Raw genomic sequence first — 12958 nt, 5'->3', positions numbered from 1 at the left:
TTTCTTGCCCTTACATCACTCTCACTTTTCAGTGAGGTCTCCCTCTCCTTATGCATGTACGCTCACATGCATGCACACTCTTGTCACAAGTCAGACTCTTAACATGGAGGCAGGCCCACTCCTTTCTCACCTTCCACCACCAGCCCTTCTTCATCACTTCCTTGGAAGGGCCTAGTTGGCCATTTGTTGTCTTGATAGAATTCAGAAGCCTCTCCCTGCTGTTTTCCTTGGCATCATTGTGGTCATTGTGGGAACTGCCCTCTTGGATTTGCTTGCATCACTTGGCATTGGTTCAAACAAGTCTGCTCACATTTCTCTGAATTCTTCAAATTTGTCATTTCCTAATGGTGCCAAAATTCCCCATGTGAAGCACCATCATGTATTAGATAGTGACCTGGCCATGCAGTCAGGAAAACCTGGGTTCAAATCCGACCTCTGATATGTCCTGGGCAAGGGTGATCCTGGGGAGCTCACATAACCTTTCACTGGCCCAGACAACTCACTGATACAATTAAGTTGCAAAATAGTTGCCACTTTAGTACCAGGAACTATTAGGTATCTATGGCCTGTCTAGGTTTGCCATCTCAAAAAATGTCTATGTGGGATGTGCTCTGGCTACCCGTGTGTATCACAACACACCGCCACACCCTTTCTGACCTTGTTAACCAACATACCTTGGAGTAGTATAGCTGGGTGAAATTAGGGTTACGGTTCAGGTGTAGTTACTGTCGACACCATTCCCACTTGTTTCCTTGAGTGGTTGAACCAGTTACAGCTCAGTGTAGTCTTCCCATTGATTCTAGCCAAAGTTGTTTGCGTGGGATGGGATAGAGTAGGAGAAGGAGTTCTCCCTCTGTGAATGTGCTTTGGCCTCATTAAATAATGGGCCCCATGTCTTTAGGAACATCAAGTGAGTTTCTCTTCATCTTGGGCTCTCTTCTGGGGTTTTTTGCCAAATGCCAAAGAATGACTTTGGGGTCAGTCTCTGCATGAAAAACACAGGGTGAGAAAGGTGGACTGAGGTCAGACGTGCACAGGAGGTGGGGGATGGGAGAGGAATGTAAATGAAAATGAAACAAGCATTAATTAACCGTCTGCTGTAAGCCAGGCACCATACTAGACACATTACAGATAATGCTGGGGGGCAGTGATGATCCCCACTTTATAGTTGAGGAAACTGAGGCAGACAGAGTGACACAGCTAGTGTGGGTCTAAGGGCAGATTTCCTGACTCCAGTCGGGTGCTCTACCTGCCACGCCCATTTTCATTAGCTCCTCACTCACGTGATAAGTTCTCCTCTCAGTAAGAGGGCGGTTGTCACAGCATCAATCTGACCCCATCCCATCTCACTGCAAGGTAACTCCTGCACACCAGCGATTACCTTCTGAGCACCTGTTTTCTCTGCCTGTGTCCCAGATTGTCTTCAGGTTCAAGTCCTGTGTAAGCAGTTTATCAGTGTTGACTTATCCCCCACAGGACCCGATCCTCCGTCGGTCTGGAATGTACACAGTAGCCATGGCTTACTGTGGCTCAGGGAACAACAAGGCCATCCGGCGCCTGCTGCATGTGGCGGTAAGTACAGCACAGGGGGTGCTGGGTGTAGGCCAGAATGCCTATCAAGTGATCATCTTTGGTCTGCTTAGTTTTTGTCTGGAGACCCGTGAAAGACAGAGTATTTGTTTTTACTGAAAAAGACAGAGTATTTGTTTTTACTGAAAAGAGTTGGTCATAGCTAGTCACCAGTTTATAGGTGGATTATATTCCAAGGATTCTGTTTCTCAGTTCTTTGGCAAGTTTAGAACTCAGAGGGTATTTTGTTTTTTTCACAGAATCAGTGGCGCTTAGCTTTCTCAGCCCATTCATCAAAAGAATGTTATGTTATAGAACTTAAATAATGCTGATCCTTTGATCCTCTCTGCTGCTGGGGCATGCTTATACATGCGTGTGTACATGTGCATGTGTGTGTACATGTGTGTACGTACGTGTGTGCGCGCGTGTGCATGTGCATGTACACACAGTTTTGTGGGTGGTAGAGGCCTGTTCCTGTGTTGGGAATTGCCATATTAAAGGAAAAAAACCTCCTATCTAATTTTTCATACACCAAAAGTCTCGTTAATGACTCTTTTGGCTTTTGGTGACGTTGTTCTCATCACCTAGGCCTTGATACAGGGAGCAAACGTCATACATTTTAGTCGAACTCTCTTCCCTTTTCCTTCCCAGGTCAGTGACGTCAATGATGACGTCAGAAGGGCTGCGGTGGAATCGCTTGGGTTCATTCTGTTCAGGTAAGAGGCCACCTCAGTCTTAACACTTGGATTGTTTCAATGTGATTTGTCTTTTTCATGTTCCTAAGTCACTCTTAAGGAAACCCGAAGGGAAGGGAATAAACATTTGCATAACGTCTTCTATGTGCATGCCTTGTGCCAGGTGCTTTACCAGTATTATCTCATTGGTTATTCATAGTCACCATGGGATTGAGGTGCTAGAGAGGGAGATCTCCATGTTAGAGATGAAGAAACTGAGACAGGCAGAGGTAAAGTGACTTCTCCAGGTTCATACACCTTGTAAGTGTCTGAGACAAGGTTTGAACTCAGGTGTTTCTGACCAGAGGCTCAGTGCTGTATCCATGCCTACAGTTGCCTTAAACAGGAGCACAAAACCTGGAGAAGAAAACTTCACAGCATCTCAGGGTAATGACCCTACAAACCCTCCCTAAAGCCCAGCCCTGTGTGGTGCTTAGTGTAGCCTCTTGTTCTTTAGACACTTTTAAAAGCACTTGTAAAATGAAGGATTTCTCCTTGAGAGCTACAGGTTTTGATTTTGGTGAAGGCAGGTCATGCATAACAAATAGAGATTCACTTTCTGTTTTGTTGGCCTCTTTGCTGGATCCCTGAGGTCCCTGGGGACCTTTCTAGGCACCTAGAAAGCTGCCATTTGTGCTCAGGTTGCCTGGCCCTCTCCCGCTGGTAGGATGCCATGCTGTACCATGCCGCAGGCCAGGCTCTTCTTTCTCCTGTAGGGGGCTCAGAGCCCTTGGAGGTTTGTCTTGAGCCCAAACAGACGCAGCTGGGAGGGGATGGAGACTCCAGGTGGTGTGGCCTATGTGCTGCTTAGAGGGGCTGGATGTGTGGGTGTGGGAGGCTGAGTTGTTTTTCTCTTCTTGTCTGCCATCTCCTTTTGTGCCTTCTGCCCACTGCTCCCAGCTCTCCCCTCTGGTACAGCCAGTGTGCCCCTCTTCTTTCCTTCCCTTACTTGGAGCCTTCCCTGCTCCCCCACTTCCTTGCACAGACCCTTCTATGAGATGATTTGGGGGGCCCTTCACCATTCTAGTCGCCTTCCTCTGGAACTCCCTAACCTGTCTGTGTTTTAGACTCAGCATACCAGACATGTTCTGAGTAGGGCAGGGTACAGTGGGGCCAGGAGCTCCCTATTCCTAGACACAGCACCTTTCTTGAGGGCAGCTAGGTGGTACACTGAATAGAGCACCAGTGCAGGAATCAGGAGGACCTGAGTTCAAATCTCACCTCAGATACTTGACACTGACTAGCTGTGTGACCTTGGGCAAGTCACTTAACCCCAACTGCCTCATCCTGGGTCATCTCCATCATCCTGATGAATATCACTGGATATTCATCACTGGTCACTGGATTCAGATGGCTCTGGAGGAGAAGTGAGGCTGGTGACCTGCACAGCCCTCCCTCACTCAAAGCAAAGTCAAATGCAAGTCATGTCATCATCTCTCTGATGGCACGGTCTTCTTCGGCACCGAAGGACAAACGCACATACCTTTCTTGAGATGGCTGGCTTCTTTGCTGCCATGTTGTCCTCTGTCAGGAGAATGGAGATCTAGGCTCAGCTCTGTTACTGATGTCCCTGGGCCTCAGGCACCTTGTCTCTACAGTGTTCTTTCAACCTATGTCTGCTTCTCTGTCTTGGGACATGTTGGATCTCTCATAGTTACTGACTCAGGGAGGCTGAGGAGACCATCGTTCCTCTCTCTCTGCCCTGAGGCCCTGCCCAGTGACCTCCATGGAACAGAATCAGGGATAAAGCAGAAGGATTCTGTGTGTTTTATCTGCCTTTTGTAAGGAAATCTGGGCCCCACTGGCCAAGAATCATGGCTTTATAGCTCACACCACACTCTGAAGGAGTAGGGAGGTTGGGGCCCTTTCCTGTAGTCCCTGATGCATTAGGGCTCTTTGCAGCTCTTCCCACTGTCCAGAAAGGTTGAAATTTTGTCCTGGTGGAATGATCTCATTCTGTGAGGGCTGAGGATAATGTGGCTGTGAACAGGGATAGTCCCCCTGCCTTTCTTTCCACTGACTCTTTGACAAGCTGTTTGTTGCTAGTTTTGATTTCACATCATTTTTCAAAATTGAGTAATGGAGGGAGAGATTTCCTTTCAGGTGAAGCCTTAATATTACCACAAAATGAAATCAGAAGATCAAATTTATCTTAAGTTTTGACTGGTAAACAAATGACTGGAGCATACATGTGATCTCGCGCAGCTAACACACACGTTCCCCTTCTTTGTGCTGGAGGGAGATCTCTTGTCTTCCTTGGCCCCATTGGATCCCAAGACACCTCATAAAGAGGCACAGCTGCGTTCTATTGATGGATTGAACAGATAACAAGTAGCCTGGACTTGGACTATGGGAAGTCTAGGAAGTTTCACAGAGTCCCTGCTCTGTCTTCTTGGGAGACATCAAGCAGGTGCCCACAAATACCTGGGTGCTTCATGATTTCGTTGGCAGAGTTTGGTGAACACCATGGTGGAGTGGGCGTTCAGAAGTGAAAGGAAGCCAGCCTTGCAGGGCATAAAGAATGTGAATGGAAGAGAGTGTTCCTTAGGAGGGAACCTGCCCCATTCAAGCCCAGAGAGAGGCTTTGTATTTTAGCCAGTTTTGATGGCAGTCTTTCTAAAATGTCTTCCGATTTCCTGCTTTGTTAAATACACAGTGTGCTGAACAGCATTCATCCTTGCCTTAATGACTTTAGGTAATCCTAAAGGCACTTCAGTGATCATGTAGGAGAGTGTGCACCCCCATCCACTTGGGATACTCAGGGGCAGTCAGACTGTTTAATGCAGTCTGTGGTGCTTAGGGAGGCTTCTGCTCTGCTCTAAGGGGATAATCCGCTCATTTCTGGAAAGAAATGAATTCCCAGCAACTTTATCTTATCTTTTATAAGTTCCACGTTAGTGGGCTGAGTTGGCAGCAGGCCCCTCAGTAAAATGCCCACTCTCTCCACTCCCTTCCCACCTCTCATTTTGACACAGGCACAGTGAAAGTTACTGAAGCTCCTCTGCTGCTTTTGACTTTTGTGAAGTTGACCCCCTCCTTCTCTGTCTCTCTTTTCCTCCTTCCTTCCTCTCTCTCTCTTTCTTTCTCTCTTTCTTCCTCCTTCCCTCTTCTCTCCCTTTCCCTTTTTCTCTCTCCCCCCCCCCACACAACACACTCACAGTCAGCAGATGTCTCCCTAGAGCTGCTTTGCCAGCTCTTCTCTACTTGAAAGGCTCCCCATGCCAGACAATGCTGGCGAGATGCCCACGGCCTCATCTGCTGTCCAAAGGAATAACTTGACTGCATTTCCCATAGTTTCTGGGCCTGTCCTCCCCAGGGACTTCTCCAGGATGTTTTTCCTGTCAGATATCATTGTTCATTTTCCATCCTGTCAACCCCAGGACAGCGAGCATGCCAGTAACAGGCCTTTGGTCTATGTTTCCTTTTCGTGGGCCTCCTGCACCCCACTTTTACAGTGGCTGCCTCCCCAGGCCTCTTTCATGTTCATGCAGCCAGCCGGCCTTTGCTCAGTACCTGCCGTGTGCTCAGCGCTAGTAGATGCTAGAGACGGAGCCAGCTGTGAAATTTTTGCCATGAGTATTTGTATCTCAGAAATTGGCAAGCACTGACAATCAGGACTCCATTAAATGTTTTGTTCATCTGTTACATGCCTTAAGAAAGTGATGGAGAATACGTGAACAACAGTGCAGCTTAATTTAAAGAGGTCATGTGCACATTCCCTCTTCCCCACCCCACCCCCCAAACATTGCCAGCACACTCCTGCATGTATCTCCGTGTGCGTGTGGACATACACAGCAGAAGTATAAAATGAACAAATACAAACTAGTGTGAGTCCAGGGTAGTTTGTTAGGGAGGGCATTTGTGTTTGGGGGACAGTGAAGGCTTCACATTGAACAGATGCTCTTACCTTGCTTTGGCAGCAGCGTGGGGAGGCCTGCGTAATGCTCAGAATCATGCTTTTAAATGAATAAAAATCAAATACATGAGATTGCTGAGGAAACCAGGTGTACTTAAATACAGTTATCAGAACATTTTTTTAAAGAGCCTGTTCATGGACCACAGGTAAAGAAAGAAGCCTGGAGGTAGAGGATGGTGGCTGACCTGCTTGACCCAGGCAGAGAAGGACCCTGTGTGACTGAGGTGGGGAGAGAGGGCGGTGGAGGCATGGAGATAGACATCGCAAGGGCACTGAGACAGAGGAGGGAGGGGCCCTTTGGTGAGAGCGTAGAGTGTGTGGAGGAGAGTGATGTCCAAGGAGGCTGCCAGGAGAGGCCCGCTTGCCTGGGGCTTTAACAGCTAAACAGAGGAATTTCTACCTGAAACAATAGGAAGTCACCAGAATTAATCAAGGACCATTGACCATTAATCAGTGATCAGATTTGCTCTTAAAGGAAATTACTTTGGCAGCAAAGGGTAGGCTGATCTGAAGTAGAGGGGGTACTCAGAAGGGCATGAAGGCCTGCCTGACCTGGGGGGAGCTGGAGAAGTGGAGGGAGGGGGTTGGCTGCGAGATGTATTGTGCTGCAGAACAGCAATATGTGGCAGTGGATTGGCTGTGTGGGCTGGGGAAGTGGCTGGAAGGATGGTGGCCAGCCTTGGACAGAAATAATGACATTAAGAAAAGAGTGAGGGGAAAGATCGTGAGTTCAGTTCAGAGTGGTCATGATGAGTCCCAGATTTCTCTGGGACACTTGGCTTGAAGTGTGCAGTAGATAATTGGTAGCATTGGACTGAAACTCAGGGGAGAGACCAGAGCTGGATATGTGTGTGTCTGTATGTGTAGATGATTCCCTGTGTAACACACCTCCAGGTTAGCTTCATTTGCATAGGTATGATCAGAAAGCCCTGGGGAGCCAATGATATTACCCCACAAGAGTAGAGAGGGAGAAGAGAAGGGCATAGGACCATTGTTGAGTGAGTAAGAGCTTGCACTTGGACCCTCAGCTGATGAGAAGATGGCCCAAAGTTTCTCTCCCACTGATACAGGGCTGTGGAGCACCATGGGAGAAGCCATGCAGGTTACCAGCGGGGCTGTTCGTTGCTGCTCATCAGCCCTTCTCACCTCTGCTCCACTGCAAGCTTTGGTCCTTACCTTCTCTCTCCTCATCTTCCACCATACTTCCCAGCCTATGCTTCCAAATAAGGACAGAAATTCTCAGTTGACTGAGAATATTAGGGCCATCCCTGGGGAACTTTTCAAGGAGATTACAATCTAGTAATGAGATTGGTCTTTTGTTTTTTGTAACATTGGGGCCTGCCATGGTGCTTGGCACCTAGTAGGGGTGTAAGAGGTATTTGCTGATTGAGTAAACACCATATTTACCCATGGCTCTAAGCAGTTCAGCAAAGGTATTAAAGGTCTACTGTATCTAAGGCAGTGTGCTGGGTCCTGGTGTGCTAACACAGAAATCAATGGCCCACATTGAGGAGGTGTCAGGTGCACTACAGTGGTGGTGGTGGTGGTGGTATCAGGGAAGCCTTCAAGGAGGAGGAGGCTTGTGGGCAGCCTGTGTAACATGGCCATTTGCCCTAGGGTGCCGCTAGTGAAGGACTGAGGCGACCGCCTCATTATTCCAATTTCCAGTCCAGTGGCTTAATTCTCCTGACTTTTCCTTGTAAGATTTCTAACATGTTCTTACTGGCATACTGGTGAAGCTCTGTAATCATAGATGAAAATCTCCAGACAAAAAGATTAACTCATTTTTATGGGCCAGTAAGAGATCCGATGTCCAAGGGCAGAGGGATGTAAAAGATTTTAGAAACAAGAGTATGGGGAACGTGTTGTGGTTCCTTCTGCTTCAGCCTTGGCCTGGGACTTTGGGGGTCTCTGGTTGACAGGGCTGGATTGAGGTCTTCACCTTGGTGGAGAGTAGCAGGTTTCAGCCCTTTGGTATAACTCACCTGAGCAGGTTCTTGACGCGAAGCTTAATGGGCTCATTGGCCCCGTTTTGGTGCTCACGCCCACACATCCCGTCCCCAGCTCTGCCATTCGGTGCCTTCATGGTGTGGTAGGCAAAGGGACAGGAGTAGGTCTTATCGAGACCAGGGTTCCACACCCTCTCTGGCACTGGATGGGCCTCATGATCGCAGGCAAATCCCTTCTCAGAGATCTTCCTCTCCCTTTTTCAATAGCCCATTGACTCAGAGCTTCAGAGAGACCTTGGAAATCATCTATTCTCTTTCATTTTACAAATTGGGAAATTGAGACCAAATGAGTACAAGTCCCTAGTCTGAGAGCAAACCAATGGCAGAGCTCCAACTTTTTCCCAAGTCTCCCAATTCTAGGTCTTCTGCTTTGTCCCCCACAACAAACCATCACTCCACTGCTTCTTGCCCACCTTCCAGGGGGTCCTTTCCATTGCTCTTCCTCTTAGCTGTAGTTTGGATTTTTCCAAGGTTGAGATGTTTTGAGCTTCCCAGGCATATAGCATCTCTAGGGAAATCACGCTCCTTAACAGGTGGGCCTTTTGAGCCCATTGGAGACGCAGGACCGTTTGCCAGACATTCTGCTGGTCTCTTCCTCTCCTCTGCACTTAGAAGGAATGGGAGAACCTTCCCATTGCCTTTGAAATGAAGTCTTGGTGTCTCTTAGACCTCTCTCCTCTCTGATGGATATTAATACATCAATGTTCTTTATCCTCATGGGTAGTGCTCCTGGGCCAGGTGTCCAAGGACCCCGTGAAATGATGTTTCTCCTCTTAGCTTGGACTACATGATGATTTCTCTCCCTGGAGAGAGCCTGGAGACAGGCCTGTCAGGAGTACAGCATCCTTCTGTCCTTCTAGGTTAGTTTATCTAGCAATGATGCGGTTTGGGCCTTCCACTCCCATGTTAGCCCACCAGCAGTAACATTAATACTGTTTATGGTCTAAGAGCTGTGTGAGTTTTAGCCCCCTCTCTTCTCTCTCACCATTCTGCTGCTGTCACATTGCAAAGAGAAGGGGGCTGCCTTAGACTGAGGGTCATTTTGTATTTTTGTCTTTTTGATGGGGCACCTTAGATGTTTTTAAAACAACAACAATGTTTTTCTTTCATCTGGGGCCACCTTCTGCTTAGCTAGAACAACACAGGCCAAATCTATAGCCTTTGAGAACCTAGAGGCACCTTTCTCTTCTTGCTACAGGGATCCCTCTTTTCATTGATCTAAATACAAATAGTTTTTGAAAACTTTTAGAATTCTCTTGAATTACCATGTCATGAATAGAAGTGACTTTTGGAAGCTTTAGGAAGAATACTTAGATATTTTAGCTCCCAAAGACTTGAGAAGCCCAACTGAGCCCTTGTTTAGCTGTTTCTTAGAGAGCCTATGACAAAATCTCGAAATCCAGGCTTCTTTGAAGGGTTTTCCTTTAATTCTGAATAGAATCCTAGCACATCCACAGCTTTTCTGCTTTGATATAATAATAGAATTTCGTTGGGGTCCTTCAGTAGGAAGAATGCTAATCAAGTCACATGGGGATAACGTAAACAGAAGAAACTTCTATTGTCTGCATTTCTGGTGACTTGAGTCCTGTGGGGGAAGCAAACACGTGATTTCATATTTTCCAGGTGAAGGGCATGTGATTTTGGAAAAAAGGATAATATGTGGTAGGTAGCGAGATAATAAGGTGGTTTTTGTCTTCTGGACCAGAATTAAGGAGATTCTGGGAAAAGTACGTCTTACTCCTGGGAAGTATTGGAAAGAAAGTGGTATGACATTTATTGACCTCATCAGTAGGGCTTTAAAAACCATGAGAAAAGACATGAAGGCCCAGGTAGAACTGTAAAACCAACTTCTTCGCAGGGTAACATCATGTGGAACAGAAATAAATTGGAGGAGCAACTAATCATTTTCAAGAGAACATCATTGGGAGGAAGAGAGATCACCTCTTCCTGCAGACCAAGGTTGGGGAAGGAACTTTGCTCCTAGAATTATAATCTACAGGAGAGTGATTTTAGTAATAGAGGATTCCAGTGAGTCACCTTTCTGCTCAAAGACTCATCTCACTCACAAAACAGAGTGCTGAATCAATTTTCAGTTTATTTTAATTGTCTTCTTTCTGAAGTAAGAGGAAGTGGTGAGGGAAACATCTACTGTCCTTGTGAATGATAAGTAGGAGGGCCTGGGATGTGTGTTTGGGTTAGGGCTAGTGATGGGAACCTGGGGACAAAGTGACTGCCATTTTGAAATATGGTAAAGGAGGAGACCTTGGGCTTGGTCCAAACGGTGACGTAGACTGTCAGAAAGTGGAATGACTAGAAGTCATTGTGAATCTGCTCGTAAGGAATGCTTTGCTTTCACCCGGGGGCCACTTCTACTGGGCTAGAACAGCACAGGCCACATGTGTCCCTGCACCTCTGTTCAGAGACTTCCTGTTTTGGAAGAATCTGACGGAGCTTGCTTGAAGGATTCCAGCTCAAGTAGAATGATACTCAGCAAAGTGGAGGGAGTCCTCCAGGGAAGACTCAGGGGAGCAAGTAACTAAAGAAACCAGACGGTGAGACAGGAAGGTCACATTGTCAGCCACTGAGGACTGTGGCTCCGGGTGCAACTGTGCCTGTGATAGCAGGAGAAGAGCATAAAGAAAGCAGAAGTAGGCAACTCCCAACTTGTTTTCAGTTTTTGTATCAAGAGGAATTAACTCCTCATTGAAAATGATTTTAGTTAACTTAAATGACTTAAAGTTGGGTGGTACAGCAGATAGAGCTGTGGTCTTGGTTCAGATCCAGCCTCAGAACTTAGTAGCTCTCACTAGGCAAGTCACTTAACTCTGTTTGCCTCCGTTTCCTCATCTGTAAAGTGAATGGGAAAAGGAAATGGCACACTCCAGTATCTTTGCTCAGAAAGCCCCAAATAGGGTCATGAAGAGTTGGACACAACTGGACAGCAACAGCAATTTCCTTCTACAGATTATAAGTTTGCCTCGGTTTCCTCCTCTGTAAAATAGAGATGATAATAATAGCTGCTCTCCCAGGGTTGTTGTGAGGATCAAAGTAGATGATAATTGTGAAATGCTTAGTGTAGTGCCCAGAAAGTGCTATATAAAAGTTGATTTTTACTCACATGTTCCCTGCCCCCTCACCTGCCTTCATTATTTTTGTTATCAGTGTTGTTTGCCTTTCTAATACCTTGATATCGTTCCCTAGATGCCAGCTCAGATGATCTCCAGTTTTACTATACACAGTAAAGCAGAATAGAGGTTTAATTTGGTTTTAGATGTACAAACAGGTCTTGATATCAGTACATATTGAAAGTCAGGAGAGAAGTCGGGGTTGGATTTAAAGGTCTGGTAGTTACGTGTGTTTCATAGTTGAAACTGATAAGCTCACTAAGGGAGAGGATATACATGTATAAGGGGATGTGTGTGTGTGTGCACGTATGTGTATGCTCAGACAGACAAGCAAAGATAGAGTCTTGGGCAATGAGAATAAAAGGAGGAAAAGAGACAGGGATGTGAAAGAGATAGGAAAGTCAAAAGATCACAAAGAAGGAAAGGATTAGCCACTGTGCCATATGCTGTCAAGAGGCTGAGGAGGATGGGGACAGCAAAACGGACATTGACTTTGGCCATTTAGGTAGTTGTTGGTGATCGTAAGACAGCAAATAATGATGATGTGAGAGGTATGGAGGCCAATTGCAAGGAGGTTGGAAGTGGAGCAGATGGTGAAGTCAAGGCAGCAAATGGACAACTCCTTTTCATAGCTAGAAGGAAGAATTCAAGACGAGAAGGGAGCATGGTCAAGGGAAAATGTTATTCTGAGAGGAATGGCCTGACTCGGTTTATTGGCCAAATGAGAGGAGTCCAGAGAAGGGAGAGGGTGAAGATGCAAAAGGGAGAAGTGGTTGATGGATGGAATGAGAGAGAGGCAGGATCCGATGGAGAAATTAGCACTGAGGCATGGAGAGGACTTGAAGGATCTTAGGGACATCCAGGTGGATAGAGTCAGGAAGGCTCATTGCCCTGAGTTCAAATCCAGCCTCAGACACTTCCTAGTTGTGTGACCCTGGGCAAGTCATGTTTGCCTCAGTTTCCTCATTTGTAAAATGAACTGGAGAAGGAAATGGCAAACCACTCCGGTATCTTTGCCAAGGAAACCCCAAATGAGGTCATGAAGAGCCAGACACAACTGAAAAATAACTGAACAACAACAGGAGAGGTGGCTTTGATCTGTGAGGAGGAGGACATCTTTTGTAATTGTAAGGGAAGAGGAGAGGAGAGAAGGATTGGGAACAGATGTTGCCGTTTGGCATTAGTAAGAGAGAAGTAAAAGGATTGTGAGGTAAGGACCCAACCAGTGTTAAGGTATAGACATTTATAGTGGACAAAATCAGTCCACTTTCATGATGTCCAGCAGGGTTTGGTTGCTCTAGAGTGGAGAGTGAGTGGAAAAATTGGGTAAAGGGGCTTATCTTTGGAGCCTAGAAGGCCGGAGAGGCTGAGAGACACTTACTACCAGATTACAGGGCTTGCTAGTGAGCCAAGAGGAGCCAGAACAGTTGTGGTAAGTTAGGGGATGACTGGAAAAAGATTGGGGAACCAAAAGTCCAATGATCATAGAAAAGGGGGTTCAGTAAAGAAGCCAAACAGTAAGCAGAGTCACCCATTCATTTAGCAAAGGCTTCGTTGCTGCCTATCTGTACTGCACTCTACTTGGCAGGATGATAAGCCATGGCC

The 12958-nt window shown here is 46.6% G+C and overlaps 1 protein-coding gene across 1 annotated transcript in view; it reads left to right on the top strand.

Annotated features, from left to right (window-relative positions):
- PSMD1 (proteasome 26S subunit, non-ATPase 1) overlaps positions 1-12958 on the top strand; it is a 116147-nt gene that overhangs the window by 35822 nt on the left and 67367 nt on the right. Inside the window, exons 15-16 of the mRNA XM_072640498.1 lie at positions 1477-1572; positions 2221-2285. Of these exons, the coding sequence (XP_072496599.1) occupies positions 1477-1572; positions 2221-2285 (161 nt within the window). The remainder of the gene's footprint in view (positions 1-1476; positions 1573-2220; positions 2286-12958) is intronic.

This window comes from Notamacropus eugenii, chromosome 2 (assembly GCF_028372415.1).
Source record: "Notamacropus eugenii isolate mMacEug1 chromosome 2, mMacEug1.pri_v2, whole genome shotgun sequence".
In the NCBI taxonomy this organism is placed as follows: Eukaryota; Metazoa; Chordata; class Mammalia; order Diprotodontia; family Macropodidae; genus Notamacropus; species Notamacropus eugenii.
This window is presented reverse-complemented; position numbering and strand designations above follow the sequence as displayed.